This window comes from Bombina bombina, chromosome 2 (genome assembly GCF_027579735.1).
Source record: "Bombina bombina isolate aBomBom1 chromosome 2, aBomBom1.pri, whole genome shotgun sequence".
NCBI lineage: Eukaryota > Metazoa > Chordata > Amphibia > Anura > Bombinatoridae > Bombina > Bombina bombina.
In genome coordinates this window covers 366,101,267-366,120,749 of record NC_069500.1, presented here as the reverse complement: position 1 = coordinate 366,120,749, position 19,483 = coordinate 366,101,267, and the positions used below count along the sequence as shown (strand labels likewise).

At 37.6% G+C, this 19,483-nt stretch overlaps 1 protein-coding gene across 6 annotated transcripts in view; it reads left to right on the top strand.

Annotated features, from left to right (window-relative positions):
• Positions 1-19,483, top strand: part of RILPL2 (Rab interacting lysosomal protein like 2) — a 51,374-nt gene that overhangs the window by 12,516 nt on the left and 19,375 nt on the right. For 4 of the 6 annotated variants that reach the window (XM_053701804.1, XM_053701805.1, XM_053701806.1 and 1 more), the window contains 3 exons: positions 3,695-3,997; positions 6,504-6,655; positions 9,045-9,158. In XM_053701804.1, the coding sequence (XP_053557779.1) occupies positions 3,701-3,997; positions 6,504-6,655; positions 9,045-9,158 (563 nt within the window). In that variant the 5' untranslated portion in view covers positions 3,695-3,700. Of the gene's footprint in view, positions 1-3,651; positions 3,998-6,503; positions 6,656-9,044; positions 9,159-19,483 lie in introns of all 6 variants that reach the window. The other 2 variants (XM_053701803.1, XM_053701802.1) reach the window with 1 other exon arrangement.

The window sequence follows — 19,483 nt, the reverse complement described above, 5'->3', positions numbered from 1 at the left end:
CCTACAGAGCAGCATATATAAATATGCTTAATTTAAAAATAAATCAAAGATAGCTTTTATTTTAGTACTGGCAGACTTTCTGCCAGTACTTAACATGGCGGGGACAATTGTTGGGTGGGGGAGGGAAGAGAGCTGTTTGGGAGGGATCAGGGGGTGTAATGTGTCAGGTGGGAGGCTTATTTCTACAATAAAGCTAAAATTAACCCTGCAAGCTCCCTACAAGCTACCTAATTAACCCCTTCACTGCTAGCCATAATACACGTGTGATTCGCAGCGGAATTTAGCGGCCTTCTAATTACCAAAAAGCGACGCCAAAGCCATATATGTCTGCTATTTCTCAACAAAGGGGATCCCAAAGAAGCATTTACAACCATTTGTGCCATTATTGCACAAGCTGTTTGTAAATAAATTCAGTGAGAAACCTAAAGTTTGTGAAAAAGCAAACCATTTTTTTTATTTGATCGCATTTCGCAGTGAAATGGTGGCATAAAATATACCAAAATGGGCCTAGATCAATACTTTGGGTTGTCTACTACACTAACGCTAAAATTAACCCTACAAGCTCCTTAACCCCTTCACTGCTGGGCATAATACACATGTGGTGCGCAGTGGCATTTAGCGGCCTTCTAATTACCAAAAAGCAACGCCAAAGCCATATATGTCTGCTATTTATGAACAAAGGGGATCCCAGAGAAGCATTTACAACCATTTGTGCCATAATTACACAAGTTGTTTGTAAATAATATTCAGTGAGAAACCTAAAGTTTGTGAAAACATTTGTGAAAAAGTGAACAATTTTTTTTTATTTGATCGCATTTGGCGGTGAAATGGTGGCATGAAATATACCAAAATGGGCCTAGATCAATACTTTGGGATGTCTTCTAAAAAAAATATATACATGGCAAGGGATATTCAGGGATTCCTGAAAGATATCAGTGTTCCAATGTAACTAGCGCAAATTTTGAAAAAAAGTGGTTTGGAAATAGCAAAGTGCTACTTGTATTTATTGCCCTATAACTTGCGAAGAACATGTAAACATTGGGTATTTCTAAACTCGGGACAAAATTTGGAAACTATTTAGCATGGGTGTTTTTTGGTGGTTGTAGATGTGTAACAGATTTTGGGGGTCAAAGTTAGAAAAAGTGTGTTTTTTCCATTTTTTCATCATATTTTATCATTTTTTTTATAGTAAATTAAAAGATATGATGAAAATGATGGTATCTTTAGAAAGTCAATTTAATGGCGAGAGAAACTGTATATAATATGTGTGGGTACAGTAAATTAGTAAGAGGAAAATTACAGCTAAACACAAACACCGCAAAAATATAATAGCCTTGGTTCCAAACGGACAGAAAATGGAAAAGTGCTGTGGTCATTAAGAGGTTAATACTAATTCACTGGGTAAACTTATCAACAGCTATGGTTTCATATATCGCCTCTATTCTGATGACACTCAGATCTACCTCTTTACCCCTGCTCTCTCTCCCTCCTTTCTAACGTCAGTGACTGCTTTTCTAACATTTCTTCCTGGATGGCCTCTCATCACCTAAAGATTAACATGTCCTTCTCTATCAACGTAGACAGCATCACCATCTCTCCATCACCTCAAGTCCGCTTTTTCGGAGTTACACTTGACTCCAACCTATCCTTCATCCCCCACATCCAATTGCAATCTTCATCTTGTTGCAACCGCCCACGCAATATTTCCATAATTCTGCCGTTTCTGAGCAAAACCCCCACATAGCAATTCACTCCCTTGTAATTTCCCGACTTGACTACTGCAATAACCTACTTACTGGCCTTCCTCTCTTCTGCCTGTTTCCCCTTCAATCTATCTTAATTGACTCTGCCAGGCTAATCCACCTTTCCCGTGGCTCTGTATCTTCTATATCTCTCTGCGAGTCCCTTCACTGGCTCCCCATTTACAGCAGAAGTAAATTCAAAATTCTCACCCCGACCTACAAAGCCCTCACCAACACTGTTCCCCAGTACCTGCCCTCACTAATCAACAAATACAATCCAGTCCCCCCACTGAGATACAACAATAATCTGCTCCTTGCATCTTCGATTATCACCTCTTCCCATGCTAAACTGCAGGACTTCTTTTGTGCGGGACTAACCATCTGGAAAACTCTGCCTCGCGCTGTCAGACTTTCCCCTAATCTGCTATGTTTTAAACATTTCCTAAAGACATTTTTGTTTAGGGAAGCCTACTACCCAACTCAGTAACAAATTAAATCCACTTGCGTAATAATTGCCCTTATCTAACTCTGTATTAACATCATTCTCACCCTTGCAGTCCACACCTCCTGTTTCTCACCTTCCTACCCATCTAGATTTTAGGGCCCTCAACTCCTCCTGTATGTATTTCTCAAATTTTGTCTTGTCTCTTTCAAGTTTTGTATCATTGTTTTATTTTAAAACAAATTGTACTGTGCTGTGGAATATGTTGGTGCTATATAAATAAAGTATAATAATAAATATAGATCAATATAGAAGGCATTATGCACACCAATGTAGCTACCAATCAGCAAGTGCTACACAGGTGCTGAATAAAAATTGGCCTGAGTCCTAAGCTTACATTGCTGCTTTTCAAATAAAGATACATAGAGAACGATGAAAAATTGATAATAGGAGTAAATTAGAAAGTTGCTTAAGATTGCGTGCTCTGAGTTGTGAAAGTAAAAATGTGTGTTTCATATCCCTTTAAAACATAATAGAAAGTGTGTGTTTGATAATAAAGTGAACAACTTGTATCAGTTTAGTGAAAACATTATACTGATTAGTCCAATGTTTTGTAAAACGTTGTAAAAAACATTCAATATTATTTGTTTTTTACATTTAAATGATAGAATGTTACTTTTCTGCTGTTCTTATCTGTTGTCCTTTTAAAGAGACTTTCAAATATTTTCTTTTTTGTAAATCATTTTTGAAAATATTTTAACATGTTTAAATACTGCTCTTTTATTTCTATGATTTTTTCCCTCCAAAGTTTATTATATCTCTTTAATGTTATTACTTAAAGTGGTGGTAAACCCTAGTGTTTTTGAAACACTAGGATTTACCAGTGCAACAAACTTAGTCATGAAGTATAAAATACTTAATGCTAAAAGTTCCTTTACTTGTCTGTAACGTATGCCGCGCAGAGTGCCTCAGGCCGCCCACAGAAGAACACCTCTTAGCCAATAGCCGTGCGGACCAGCTGGCATTATGCCTGATAGCTAGCATGCTATTGGCTAAGATCACTTCACTGGAAAAATAGCGTTCTGCCATGGGCGGCCTGAGGCACTCAGCGTGGCATACGCTGCAGACAAATACAGGGACTTTCAGCATAAAGTATTTTATACTTCATGACCTTTATTTGTTGCGCTGGTAAATCCTATAATTTTAAAAACGCTAGGATTTACCTACAACTTAATATCTCAAGTAGTCCTTGTGCCTCATCTGTCATATAGACTTGTGACTTCTAGTCATAATGTTTTTAAATAAAAAAAAAAAAACACTTTTTCTGTACATTTGATCTAACTTTGAGACTTCTGTCTTCTTTTATTATATTTGAATTTTATTTGAACTTTTTTTTTTTTCAACATTTTGTTTGTTTGCTTTTGAAAATGTGTGTTTGATTGTTCCCCCCCTCCACTTTGTTGTAAGGTTCAGAAATCTCTACAGGGAATCATTGTCTACTTGTCTACAGGGTGGCATGGAGACCGAAATAGAGGAGATGGGGCCTGAAATGGCTTTGGAAAAGGACCCCTTCCAATTGACTGTGGAGGATGTGTATGACATCTCCCACATAGTAGGCCAGGACCTTATGAAAATCAGCAGAGAAACACGGGGGGTATCAAATACAGTGTCTGAGCTGCAGTTTAAGATTGTCCGTGTTCTAGAGATGCTGGAAACCCTGGTAAACCAGTCCAGTTTGGTGACTGAAGAACTGAGAATGGAAAGGGACAACCTGAAAGCTGAAGTGGAGAAACTCGTTCAAGATGGACCCCAGGTATTGTGGGAATTTAGTGTTTCAAAGATCAGTGGTGCTATGTTATGGGACAACATTTATGTCCATGCAGTAGGTTAAATATAGGAATGAAATATTTATTTATAAAATGCTAATTATTATAATCTCATTAACTATAGGCCAATTACATTAAAATACAGACTGATGTCCATTCCTTTTTGTATGACTCCTGTGTTGTTGGACAATAAATTTACTCTTGGCCTCAGACTTAAATAATTTATAGCGTATTGGTAATAATGTCGTTACTAGGTGTGCTTACTAGCATGGTACCAGAGCAGTCTCAAATTTGATGAAACGTACAATATTACATCACGTAAAGGGACATGAAACCAAACATTTTTATTTCAGGATTCAGATAGAGCATACAATATTTAATTTACTTATATTATAAAATGTGCTTCAAATTTGGTATCCTGTGTTGAAGGGGCAGCAACCAACTACTTCGGGCTAGCAGAAAACATTGGGTGAACTAATAACAAGTGGCATATATGTGCAGCCACCAATCAGCAGCTAGCTTCCAGTATAGTGCATCTCTACTCCCGAGCCTACCTAGGTATGATTTTAAACAAAGGATACCAAAAGAATGAAGGAAACTAAATAATACAAGTAAATTGGAAAGATGTTTAAAATTGCATGCTCTATCTGAATCGCAAGCTTTTAGTTTTGACTTTACTATCCCTTTAAGATTTACTCAATTTAAAAACAATATTTCAGCAGATCTTGTTCATATTGAGGCTATCAAGACTCTCACACACTTCAGAAAGGCTATAACTATGTCTTAACCCTATAAAGAGGTACTATGCAAGTTATAGATAAATGCTATTTACCTGCCGTATTTGCTGAAAGCAGTTTTGGGCATATACAAAGTTTGTCTGTGTTTGTACAAATAAATGATAATAGTAATCATAATATTGTAATATTAAATAACAGGATTGGAGAGAACTTTAGCTGGCGGGGTCTGGAAAGATATAGAAATAAGGGGGTCCTGTTACTCCTGTTATAACCATGACAGAATGGTAATTTAAGTGTCCTTTTAAGTAGAACCTTACTTAAAAAAAATGTGTTTTATATGGAACTGCTGACAAAACTGTTTTAAATGTTGTTGCCAGTGTGACTTACAATACCATTTGTTAGTGAATGTGTCCATAAATCTTGTGGTTTTCATTCCAACTTATATTGGAGTCAACATACCATGACAACCATAGCCTTTCTAACAAAACTTTTTGAAAGAGACAATAAATTCAAAAGTAATATATTTAATTATATTATCATATTTGATTTGTTATTGTGGTATAATTTGTTGAAGAATAAACCCAGGTAAGCTTGGGAGTGTTAACTTGAAACATTAAGCTGGGGGTAGATCTTGAAACATTAGCAAGGGGTTTTCAGTGTGTTGCCATTTCATTTTTGAATTGCCCTGATGTAGCTGTGTAAATGTTAGGCATTATAATGTTAGAGAAATCAGTTTTTCTCCATGACAAACAAGGAAAAAAGTCGCAATAGTAATACAATAAAATGGCACTTTATTTAAAAAAAAAGTTAAAACATTAAAACATGCACAAGGATGCAACAAAATATTACGCGTTTCACGCTGCAACAAAGACACCCTCAAGCACCCTGCTCAACTGCTCCTTATGACTGACTCAACTGTTTTCAGGTTCGGAAATCCTTAGAATCTAGCTAGAAAATAGATACATATATCCTATATAATTTCTCAGATTTTTATGTCAAATTCTGCAATATGACTTATTGCCTCTTATTTTTGGTCATAGGATATTATTATGCTGCAGTTGAGGGTAGGTAGGAAAAAATAATGTATGTCTGCAATGGTACTTGCTACCAAAAGGTTGAGAAACATTGCTCAATCGCTGCAGTGTTTGCAAAAGTGTTTGTAGCTTTGTTCTACATTGTTGCAATTGTTTTGGAGAGTTTTTTTTTTTAAATTTTATGCAGTATCTAAAGCATGACCTTGATTTTACTGTCCCTTTCAATACCAGAACTCCCTATACATACTGCACAGATAAAAAATAGCTTTTAGAAATGCCATGCTAGTTCTTTGGAACAGATCAAGCACTTCCTAGATCAAAATCAACATAAAAACCCAATACATCTATTATATAGGTTAACTTGCAATATAATTATGTACTTACCTTTGTGACATAGACATAAATCCTGGAATGAACATGAAACTCTTTCAAGAGAATCATTTATCACTATTCTATGCTTGGCACTGCAGAGATTAGAACATAGCCCACAAATTCTTGCAATGTCCTCAGAAAGTCAAAAGAATATGATCTCTTGTGCATTAAACATAAAATACCACAGTCACTTGCCTATGTTATGTACTTATAGTTCCATATAGTTTACTGTAATGACCAAAGTAAATGCTTAATGGGACATTGAAGTTATATATATTTTTTTTTATTTAATCTAAATATCCTGAATTTGGTTTTATTAATGTTTTTCTATATTTTATTTATCTTTTCAGATGGGTGTTGGAAAAGACAAAATGGTTATAGATCTGACGGATCCAAACCGGCCTCGTTTTACACTTCAGGAGTTGAGAGATGTTTTACAGGAACGAAACAAACTGAAGGTTCAGCTTCTGGTTGCCCAAGATGAGCTACATTGCTATAAAAAGTAATTTCAGTAAATTTGTTTACAGTTCACATACAAGGGCTATATTCAGTCATATACTATGTTCATAGAAGCATTATAAAAAAAAATTCATCCTTGTTATTGATTAATTTTACATGATTATGACTTATTTAGATGTCTTTATATCCAGTATTAAGTACACAGGCCAAGATGTTCTTACCTGACCTTTGAGACACCTTGTAGCTGATATTTTTGTGCTCCGGTTCCTAATCAAAATCAAGCAAACCTAACTATTCGCCTCAAAATCAGGAGGCAGTATTCACATTAAAGTGAAAGTCAATCCTAGCGTTTCACAAATGCTAGGGTTGACTATTGAAACAAATAAAGGGGACTTACATTCATGAAGTATAACATTTGTTTCAAGCGATCGCCACTCTGAGCAAATTGCCATCGGTTAATCCGGCTCCCAAGGGCACCAAGCTGGATTTACCACACGGCTATTGGCTAAGAGGTGAAAACGTCACCTCTCACAAAACTGTGATCTGCAGTGGGCTGCCTTAGCAGCTCAGATTGGCGATCGCTTGAAACAAATAAAGGAGCTTTCTGCATGAAGTATTTTAGATTTCATGAATGAAAGTCTCCTTTATTTGTATTAATAGTCAATCCTAGCATTTGTGAATTTAAGCAAACCTGCTTGAAAATACGTGGCAGTTCTTTTTGAAATAAAGAGCTTATTAAAAAAATTGTGCACTATATTGTACCCCCTTTTTCTTGTAATTTCATACTTCATAGGCCTAACTCTGCTACATTTTACCAAGCCATTGTTTGATCATTGTATAACTCCTTTATTTATGATCCTAATTGGCATCAGCAGCGGTGATAAGACATTGTTATACAAATACTGTTAATGAAATGATTGGGGAAAGCCTTGTCTGTTCCAGTAATAAATTCAGGTTGGCACCTCCAGTTAAATGGTGGGAGACGGCCATTGAACAAACTGTTGCAGCAAACAAAGTGTCAGTGTATTCACAATGTATGTCAATTTATTTACATGGCTTTGCATGTCTTGTATTAATATGTTAAATTTTGTAAACTTGGGTTTGCTGTGTGAATTAAAAATTGGTGATACCAGTATGTCTGGGAAGAGAAAGCATAAAGTGTAAAGTTTGGAAAGGAAAGTTATCACAGGCTTAAATAGTTATTAAATACTATTGCTCTGCAACCTAGGAGCATTGGTAGGAACAGGCTTATGCTTTTGTAAAGTAAGATGGAAGCTCTGCCAGCAATGTGTATATATCTAAAGCAAGCACAACAGGATTATTAAGCTTAAAAGGACAGTTTACTGTAAAATTGGTTTCCCCTTAATATGTTCCTTATGACTTGTTATACCAGCTGCAGAGTACAAAATGTATGAGAGATTGCTCCTTAGGTTTCTTTTTTTGTAAATTAAATAGCTGGATTTGCTCATTGAAACCACAACCCATCAAAATAGGTGAGGCTTTCAGACATCCTTATCTTATTCAAATGCTTCCCTTTCTTATCTCTGTATAATACTTAGGAAGAATAATTAAAAATGAACATTTTAGAACTTAACTTCTCTTCCACTCCCCACTGGGAGTGTAGTTTCTTCTGCTGTTTACATAGTCTGTCAATAGCCTATACTTTAAGTATATAAACTTTCCATATAGGTAGGGATACCATGGGCAAAAACAGCTATTTCAAATGCTGATTATAAAGACAAAGGAGCTATTTGTAAACAATTTAATGCACTGCAGCAGGTAAAATGGATAATTGGTAACAAATTAAAGGGGAGAAAAATGTGGGTAAACTGTCTCTTTAACTTTACATGTGTTTCCTGAGCTTTCTACATTTATTTTCTTTTGCAGTGTGTTCCTTGTTGCTTATTTTCAGTCTCACCTAACAAGAAGCTTATCTATAAAACACAAAACAAAAATCACATCCGCATGCCTGGTCATATCACATGACTCCTTGTCAGTGCGACAAACACAGATTTAGAGAGATTGCTTTACCCATGATATGGGAATCCTAAAGGATGACAGTATGTTTTACTTGTGTACATTTCTGCTATGGTGATTTTTTTTATACATAGGTCACCAAGTACCTTACAAATAATTTTTGCTGATTTTCTGTTTGCTGAAAATATGACTCTTCATGTAAGTTTTTAATATAAAGCAGCTGTAAAAGGGTTTTCGTTTGAAATGGCATACTGTTGATGAGGTGCCTACATTAACATAAAAACTTGACAAAAACTCATACTCTTCTACTCAACTGGAATAGATCATATTGCTGGTTTTGTTTTTATTGTATAGTTTGATGAACATGCATTTTTGAATATACAGTTTGTTTTAATAGCTGTAATGAGATGATAAAGCCATAGGGACAAAAATACTAACTATCTCCATTTTTGCAGTGGTATGGTTCCCCCAAATGAGGACCACATTGTAACATTAGAAAATGAATCCATAATCACCAGCTCTCCAAGAACAGAGGAAACCAGCAAAGAAAAGTCAACAAAGAAAAGATTGTGAGTATTTGGTTTAGGAAATGACATGGTTAAGATTTAGAGCAGAGCTGCCTAAACTGCTGTGCTAGGCCACATCTAGCCCTCCAAGTCTTTATGTAAAGCCCTCAGCACCACTGAGCAGAAAACAGACATCAGTAGATGCAGGTATACATGTCAATTCCTGCTCATTAGGATAAAGAGTAGGGGTTGTATTAAATAGAACACAGCACCTTGTCTGAGAAAGGAGTGGTCTAATGACATAAGCTGTAATACCATATTCTACATTTGAGTTGTGTAGGTGATAATAATAGATACAATAGCACAGCAAGATGAATAATTTAAGAAAAATAGCCTGAAAGTAAAATACACAAAAGTGAATAACATTATAAACCGTAACTGTCATATGCGTCAATAATAAAGTTAGATATATAGAAATAAAACCTAATTTCTTTCCTATAGCATTGTCAGTATATGGCCGGGGGATATTATACAATATATTTAATAATTATTCTTTAAAACAACCCCCAATAAAATTCATATACAAAACAATTAAATTTAATGTAAATTCCAAAATTCTTTATATTGGTTAAAATTTATAGACACATTGAATTATATTTATAGGAACCAGGCTATGAATCAAACTATACACGTTTATGCTGTTATAATATGCTATACAAAGATCATAAAAATTACCTTATTCACAATAATCTCCCAAATCAGAGTTGGATTTAAACATCACAATGAGATGCCAAGGTATGGTTTGTTAACTTCCAGACAAATATACTTAAGCTATTTAGCCCACAAATGATCCTATATAACTCTAATTTAAAACATCAGAAATTATATATGTTATTAATGTCAACAGTCAGTTTATCAAAGCTGAAATAAATTATTAATTATCTACAATTAAGACAAATTCAAATATATAAAATTACTTAGCATACAAAAGACAAGCTTAAAACTATACAGGACTATGAATGCAAGCTAAAATACAAAGTACCCTTTTAAAATTACTAACTGCAATTTAGTTATAGTTGCCAAATACAGTACCTTTTGATTTAAATATTAAAAACATGGAACAGTCGTACATCACCAAATAAGCAAATCAATTTTTCAGCTTCCAGAGTTTCTTGTGAGTCATCTATGGAGGGTTTACTCACAATGTGCACAGGTATTAATATTTCTTTGTTCAAGAAAGTGTCCCCAAGATGGCAAAGAATATACTGGGCACCAAAGCCTATGTATTTTCTCTCCAAAAGTTAATGCTTCTTTTAGTCTGTGTCCTTTTGCAGTGAGCTCTCTGGACCTTTATTCCAAGCATAAAGAATTCTTCCCCTGTTTCTTTAATCATTCCCACAAGATTTCGGATTGGCCCTTCGAGTTGAAACATTTGATTGGCTATTTGGATTTGCATGTGTTTCAATAGACAATTCATTTGGCTGTCATACCAGTTTTAATCCCCTAGGGGGAAAACAACCGCAAATGCAGATCTCATCTTCAATATTTCTAACAATTTAATACATCCTTATAAAGTGATTATTTCCAACATATTATAATCTCTTGTATTAATAAATCATATGTTTCATATATGGTCCGCACAGTGTCACTTCCTCTGATCATTTTAAACGTGAAGATATTCCACTTATCATATATTAAAATGCGTCTAAAAATCATATTTTCTATGAACGATTTAAAAAGATTGTAATACGTTCATCATGGATTCAATTACTTTCTCAGTTATTATCTTAATATGACATACATACCTTGAGATTAGCAAACAGATGTAATTTTCATATAATTATATCTACATTGGATTACTATCCCATACAGATTACTATTTCATATCTGTATATTTCTTTTTGAGTATATAAAACATAGGATATTATTTAAAATACCAATTATATATGTACTTATTTGATGCCTGAAAAATATAAAGAAATAGGTTATTAAACTTGGCCATTTTAAATCCTTAAAACATTCTATGCTTTAAAAAATACATAGGTTAAGACATGCTGAAATCTGGATTCTTTACAATATTTTTTTTGGCTTCTATTGCTGTGTTTAATACAGTTGCATTCCCTTCTGAATTAAAAATTACAATTTTGGCTGGATACCTCATGTTTGCCTGAATTCCCGCCTTAATTAGACTTGTGCAGTAGGGTGCCATTGCCTTACTCTTTGAGGAAGTCTCCTTTGAGAAATCCTGAAACAGAAAGACAGATTTCGTGCCTATCTTAAACCCCTGAATTTCCCTGTAATGTCTCGTTATCTGTACCTTATGTTGAAAGTTTAAATACTTGATGACCACCATCCTTGGGCGCGAGGTACCTTCTTGGGACCCCCTAACTGATCCTGTTCTATGTGCTCTTTCTACTTGAATTTTTTCTGTTAACTGCATCCCTAACAATTGTGGTAAAGTAGTTGAGGCGAATAGTACCAAATCTTCATACTCGCTCAACTCTGGCAGTCCGACAATGCGGATATTATTTCTGCGCGATCTGTCTTCCAGATCCTCAATTTTAGATTGCATCATTTTTATTTTATTTTCATAGTTAGTCCAATTTATCGCTTGTACATTTAGTCTATCCTCAACTACTGATACTCTCTCTTCTACCTCCAATATCCTGTTTGAGAAGGATCTAATCTCTGTGGATAAAGTGGCTATCTCTTTGACTGACTGACTCAAATTGGGGTAGAATCATTTCTGCTAGTTGGTTAAGTGTCAGCTGTTTCTCTGTACTTAATGGCTGAGGATCCGTACTGTCCTCTAAACTTGTCTCCTGTGACAATTTGGACTTTTTATCTCTCTTAGGGGGCATCGCGGGGGACTTAACTTTAAGGTTAGGTATATACTTTTCCATAGAGTGTGAGTTAGTGTAGTGCTTCTAGAAAGAAATAACAATTAGAGAAAGAAACACAGAGATAAACAACACTCTCTACTAGACCAAAGTGGTCTTAATAAACCTTTTAACTGACTGTGATTAAGTGTACAACTGCAGCTAATGCTGCTCAAAAAAAGTGCAATAGGGAAACTCCCCCTAAAGGGTCCTAGTAGGACCACTAGGTGCAATTAATTAGTGTAATGTGAATATGGGATATTTCCAGAAACTTCTAACTAACGGTCTCCCTAACTGCCCCACCTCTATCCAACTAGCCTAAAATAGACTCTCTCCACATTGACACTTTGCCTGTTATTTTACCACAGTACCCTTCCAATAATACGCAACACTACTTGTTTGCAATATAATTTTTAAACAGGGGGCTCTGTCAGCTTGCCCAGAATAATCAGATGTCTTCACCCCTACCATAAACACTTAAGATTAAAATGTAATCAAGACAAGCTAATTTCAATATAATTCAGCCTGAGATGAGATATTATATAAGATGCAGCAATGAAAAAAGGTAACAATACAGAAATGCACTAATTAATGTATATTACAACACTTGTCCCTGCTATGAACTGCCGTTCCAGGAAACGTCTGCAGCTGTTGCTTTAGATTCTGGGTATCACTATAGTCCCCAGAAGATTATAGCAGGTAGGGGATGCTTGACAGTATTCAAAACACGATTATCCCTTCTTTAGCTTTCCAGGGCTTCATTTATGTGCAGACAACTTTGCCCAAAAAAGGAAAGATTCTGTCCAACTGTGCGCCAAACCACCGGCTGGTCCCCTCTCTCCCAAGCCCCTTTCTCTATAAGGCACAAACTATCAGCAAAATGTTCTGATGCTGTATGAACAGTTACAAAATTTGCTACAGTCACATCGAACACCTTTGTTGTATCAAAAACTTCCTCAGGGGGGATGTGCCTAATGGCCCCGTGAAGGCTCACAAAATTCTTGGCTTTGGTGAAAGCCCCTGTAGCTCAGCTTGCACCTATCACAACCAGCAGACTGTATCTGCAACCTCCCACCATTTCACTTGCGATATTCTGACCAGTTTATCGTAGGAAAAAAGCAGACTGTGTTAATTGCCCCCCTGGGCTTCTATACCGTTCACTCAGTTCTACTGGCAGTTAGCTGCACCCTGGCCAGCTCTTTGCTTAGGGTCGTATATTTTACATGCCCTGCTCCGTGGCCAATGCTCTGGTTCCTCCCCGGGACTTTATTCCTTGTTTTGGCAGTTATGCTATTTGCTCTCCTGGCGCCCCGCTATTAATGGGCACTTGCACTCCTAAGCAGCCTTTCAGGCCCGTCAGTCTTTAAACCTCTTTTGGGTCAGCAATTAACCCAGGCAACAGTTCCTTTTTGACAGGCACACCAACACATGCATTATAACAAGTCTCATACAGAAGGCAATACTTGCGCTATCCGTGCTGTTCGTCTGACGTCCTGCTTCTTTGCACCCGTTCTTCTTCTCCTCTGCCCCTCCGCTTACACGGCTCCAGGCGAGACACCTCCCATCTGTTTCCGGGCGGATCGAGCAGGTAGCTGCCTCACGCAGCCTGTGTCCGGAGCTGTGTTCCACTCACGGTGTAGTCGACGGATGCTCTCACGGTATTCTTAGAGATAGTTTGTAGTCAGACCGCAGCCTCCCTCCAGCGTGTCTGTTTATCGTTAGTGCTGTGTGTGTGCCTGTAACCGGTACCAATCGGCCGGGTATAAGTTTAAGGGGACTTCCGTCACTGGTTGCCTTACTCTCCCCAGGCAGGGCTCTCACCCCAGGCAATAGGAGCTATTATGGCGGGGTATGTTTGTAGTTCAGCTCTCCCTCACAGAGCTCTAGCGTGCACGTCTGTAACACACTCCTCCCACAGGAAGTCTGAAATCTGGATTCTTAGGTTTTCAGCTTCCAATACTACCCTTCTTAGGCATAGACAATCTCCCAGATTCATGTGTTCATATTTAATATGTTGTCTGAATGAATATATATATATATATATATATATATATATATATTCATTTGAGTATCTTGAACTACATGAAGATTAGGCATAATTTCTATATCTGAGATCTAATTTCCCATGTCTGTAGGTAATTCGAGTTCAGATGTCCTATGTGTATTTAGTTGGTTCAGGGGCAATTAACAGGTCTGTGCTAATCGCCATATTCCTTTCTTTAGTGAGTTTCAAAGGGATTTCCATAGACATTATGTCTGTTGGCATATGCTTCTTGTGTTTGATCTAAGATTTGCAATACACAACCATATAGATGACCATCTTTTTGAAGTAATTTGCCTTTCTTTGAAATGACTGCCTGAACCAACTAGACCAAATGTCTTCCCTTTGTTCTCACCTGGATGCAGTGTAATTTTGCATATTGAGTGGGGGAGGATTGAATTGTGGTCAGCCAGGCATCTAAGGGTGTAGACATATATATATATATATATATATATATATATATATATATATATATATATAAACATTCACAGATACCCTGACAGCATGGAGAGTCCACAACTTCATTCCAATTACTAGTGGGATATTCACTTCCCCTACCCATAACCCCCAGTCATTCTCTTTGCCTCTTCACGGGAGGATGTGTGAAGATGGTGTCCTAAAGATTTTATCCTTTAATGGGTACTTTTCCCTGCAAGCAAGCAAGGATTGGGGCTACGCTGTCTCCATGTCAATCTCTTTAGTAAGAGTAAGGGTGGCTTTTAGCAGTTAGAAGATGGCGAGGTGGTCTTTGCTTAACTTCTAACATTAATGCTACCCCTAGTATAGAATGCCAGAGTTGGTTACTCTGTCTTTTCTTTTTCTACAGGTCCCTGGAAGAAGTGAAGGAATCTGCCACACCTTAGAAGCCATTCTCTGCATGACAGCAGGATCCACAGGTAAGTGCTTCCCTTCCAGGTTAGAAAGTACCAGCACTCTTAGGGTTAAATCTCCTTGTGGATATTCCTTCTTGGGACTCCTTTTATTTTTAGGATGTGCTGTGTCTACTGCACAGCAGAGGCCCTGGAGGGTAAGTCCTTTCTCTATTATTTAAGGGACTCAGTGGCTGGTGACGAAAGTGCAAATGAATGCTTCCTAAGGGGGCTGGATGAGAATATATATCCTGGGTTCAAGATATCTCACAGGCTAAAGCAGTGTGGAGTCCTTGCTCTTGGAGTCTAGCGTACAGTTACTGTAATGACGCAGTAGGCTAGATCTCTGCTGTTATTTATTTATTAGCCTCAGAGAAGAATATTTTTGTCTATTAGGGGCATCTCTTACTATAAGTTGGTCTGATGTATTTTGTGTCCCACGGGTGGAAAATGTTCCTGTTCTGGGTCATAGCCTTTATTACCGGATCAGACGATTTTACAGACTAAAGAAATGCAGGCTTTATGTAGTGGCAGGGTTCAGGACATGACTCTACATGCACAATTCTAGGTCACATATTGCCTTTATTTTAGTGGTTAATCCTCTATCCTGCCCCTGCTTGCTCTGCCGCATTTACTGAATTTCATCCTCAGTGAGGAGAAGCATGTATAATATGTTATGTTTAATATGAGTTTTAGAGCTACGGAACTCCTACATAAGGTTTTTGTCTGTATATTGCACCTTTTCAGCGGCCGCTCCTCCAGTTACTCTAGATGGGAAGAGGTTACAGCTGGCTGTATGAGGACTGTGCCGTGGGTTTAGCTGTATACGGCAATCACAATGCTTGCCATTAGCTCAATAAATTTGGTCCAATATAAGGTATATGTCGATCACAATGCGCGCCATTAGCTCAATCAATTTGACCCAAAATAAGGTATATGATGATCACAATGCGAGTCATTAGCTCAATCGATTTGGCCAATATACTCCTTGCAGCTACGCTTTTTGCCCCTAAGCTTTATTGACTGTGACATGGTGTTTAGTTGACTGGCAGTGATCTTATGTGTGCCATTAGTTCAGACTGCTATTTGATGCCACTATTTTCTGCTCAGGGACAGTTCGCACGTTAGTCTTAGCTTATTCCTGCCATGGGCTGTGAATTATGCTGATTTTGGACTACGGTGCGTTTTTTTTCTTTTTTTATGACCCTCTTATGTTTTAGGGTCTTTTTTAGACTTTATTCTGTTTTTTAATGGTATCTGGTTAAATATTTTTATATTTATGGTACCGTTTTTAGTCCCTAACTATATTAGCTATATTCACCGTATTTGCTATAGTTCAGGGATTACATGGTGTCTGCTGCCATCTAGTGGCATTTATTTAATTTATTCTAAGCTGCATCAGTTCTGATGTTTTTTCTTCCTTTCTGTAAAGGAAGTATATTTATGGGAAGGTTTTTTCTCTTTCGTAGTTTTTCATATTTTATTCTGTGTGTCTTTGCTCAGTAGTACCCTCATGTATTTTTAGCTGTTATGCCTTTTTGTTTTTCCTAAGGGTTTGTTGTTTTGGTAAGACTGATTCCTTAAGCAGGAGGTGTTGTGCGCTTCAGTATTGTACACTAATCCTTCTCTGCTGCGAATTCTAGGTTTGCAAAGAAGCGCATTCGGGTGGCGAGCAGTTATACTGACTAAGGCTCAATCTGCTTATTACTGAGCGGTTCAAGTTAAGGTTGGGATCCCTTTGTCTCTTCTGTTATAACTCTGGTGACATCAGCAGTGTCAACAATGGAAATATAGCTGTTGGAAGTCAGCAGGGTAGTCCTTCTCTTTAAAAAACAAAACAAAAACAAAAACAGGTCTTCTTGGAGATCCAGTCAAGGGGAAGCAAGCCAAGAGGCCTTCCGCTGATTCTAAATCGGCATGAAGGGGCCGTCCCCGATCCAGTCTTGGATCAAGTGGGGGGCAGGCTTTTTATTTTGCCAGGGGCAAGTTTCTCCTGTCAACGTTATCTGCAAACCAGGTGAAAAGAGAGGCCTTCTTAAACTGCGTAAAGGACCTATCTTCCCTGGGAGTGATTGTTCCAGTTCCCGTAGAGGAGCAGGGTCAAGGATTCTATTCAAATCTTTTTGTGGTTCTCAAAAAAGAGGGAACTTTTCATCCCATTCTAGACCTGAAGTGTCTCAACAAATTCCTCAGGGTTCTGTCCTTCAAAATGGAAACTATCCGTTCTATTCTTTCCTTGGTCCAAGAGGGTCAGTTCATGACAACCATAGATCTGAAGGACGGGTATCTCACAGGGAACATCTCCAATACCTGAGGTTTGCATTTCTGGACAAACATTTCCAGTTTGTTGCCCTTCCTTTTGGTTTTACTACGGCTCCTCAAATCTTTACCAAGGTTCTAGGAGCCCTTTTAGCGGTGATCAGATCTCAGGGAATAGCGGTGGTGCCTTACCTGGACGACATCTTGGTCCAAGCTCCATCTTTTCAGCTAGCAAACTCTCATACAGAAATGTTGTTGTCTATTCTACGTTCCCATGTGTGGAAGGTGAATATGGAAAAGCGTTCCCTAGTACCGAATACCAAGGTGTGTTTGTTGGGAACAATTATAGATTCTCTGTCAATTAAGATTTTTTGAAGGATGTCAGAAAATCCAAACTTCTAGCTTCTTGCGTTTCACTTCAGTCCTCTGCCCATCCATCAGTGGCTCAGTGCATGGAGGTAATTGGTCTGATGGTTTCTTCCATAGACATCATTCCTTTTTGCTCTGTTCCATCTGAGACCTCTTCAGCTATTCATGCTCAGTCAGTGGAATGGAGACCACTTGGATCTCTCGCAGAGGATAGCTCTGGATTCCCTAACAAGGGACTCTCTCTCGTGGTGGATCCTTCAGGACCATCTGTCTCGGGGTACATGCTTTCTGAGACCTTCCTGCGGGATTGTGCCACAGATACCAGCCTCGTAGGCTGGGGAGCAGTTTGGGACTCCTTAAAGGGTCAGGGTCTTTGGACTCGAGAGGAGTCTTCTCTTCCCATAAACATCTTAGAGTTGAGAGCAATCTTCAATGCTTTGACAGCTTGGCCTCAACTAGCTTTGGTCTGGTTTATCAGATTCCACTGCCCATGACCCGCCCTTTAGTTGCACCTCTATACCTTTGTGTTATCTTCTTCTTCCATTTCCCTTCGGCCAAATGACTGGGGGTTATGGGTAAGGGAAGTGACACTTAACAGTTCTGCTGGGTTGTTCTTTGCCTACTCCTGCTGGCCAGGAGGTGAATATCCCACTAGTAATTGGAAGTCGTGGACTCTCCATGCCCGGATAAAATACATTTATGAGGTAAGCATAAATTTTGTTTTTATAACATAGTGAATACTCCCCGCAATACTTAGGACACTCTTGGACCTACCTAATCTCATGGTACAAGAGGGAGACTAGCATTTGTAATGGTCTCTCATGGAGACCATAAATGATAGAATTAACATCTGATATAGTATGTGAAAAGCTTAATTCACGAATGTAGGTTAATATTGAACAATACTGCAGCCTGAACTGTATATGTCTTTGTTATTGAAATATTTAAATAGATATCTGGAGGAGATTATATAGGTAGTCTGTAGACTCATTAGTAGTGGGTGGGGGGGCAAAATAGTAGGGCAGCTGTAGAACCCTCTTATGATCGCAGAACTATGAGGTACCAGATAGTATAATCCTGATATTCTGCATCTAGAACAACTATCTAATTAGGATCTCTAAGGTGAGTTATGGATTAAAGATAATGCCAAAAACAATAAGGTATGTTATGTTTACAAAAAGGAAAATAATAGGGATAGAAGATAGTTCAAACTCATCTGATAAAACTAGTTTGTTATCCAAATAATTGAGAGCAGAGGGCTCAACTTCGTAGAATTTCTCACATAAATATGAATTTTGCGTACTCCCTATATGTGAATAAACCATTTTTGCTTACTATTATACTACAGATTAGATTTGCCTTTGGAGTTTTGCAGGTTATCCAGTCATTTCTGCATTCCCCCCACATTCCCCAAGTCCCTAAGGCTAGTGTTGCAACTCTGGCTAAACACGTTACTTTATCTTAGGGTTAAAGGTGCACAAAGCTTTTTGGACCGGATAATTTCTCCCTCTCTTGTACAAGAAGTTATTTTATTACTTTTGTGAGAATTAAAGAGTAGCCAAAGATACATATTCTACTGAAACTAAAATATTTTGCTGTCTCCTGCAGACAATTCCTGTAACTGTAGTGGAGAAATTGCAGTCTGTTATTAATTAATATAAAACTTGTTATGACATGCTTCAACATGGGTTTTAGGTTGGAGTTCATGAGATGATGCAAGTTGGAATAGACTTCTTTGTCTTCTTATCTATTTCTAGAGGATCTTCTGTGGATCCAGTCCCATCAGCTTTAGTAGTTTATTAACAAATGAGCATATGATGGCTCAATTTTGTCGACTTGTCATCAGTGGTGTCCCACCCATTGCATTTGATTAGGGGCTTACTCACCTTTGGTTATGAAATATAGTGGGTGTTAGGAAATGTGACTTTTACCAATTGTGCTCTTCCTTCCCTGATTTATTGCAGAATTGTT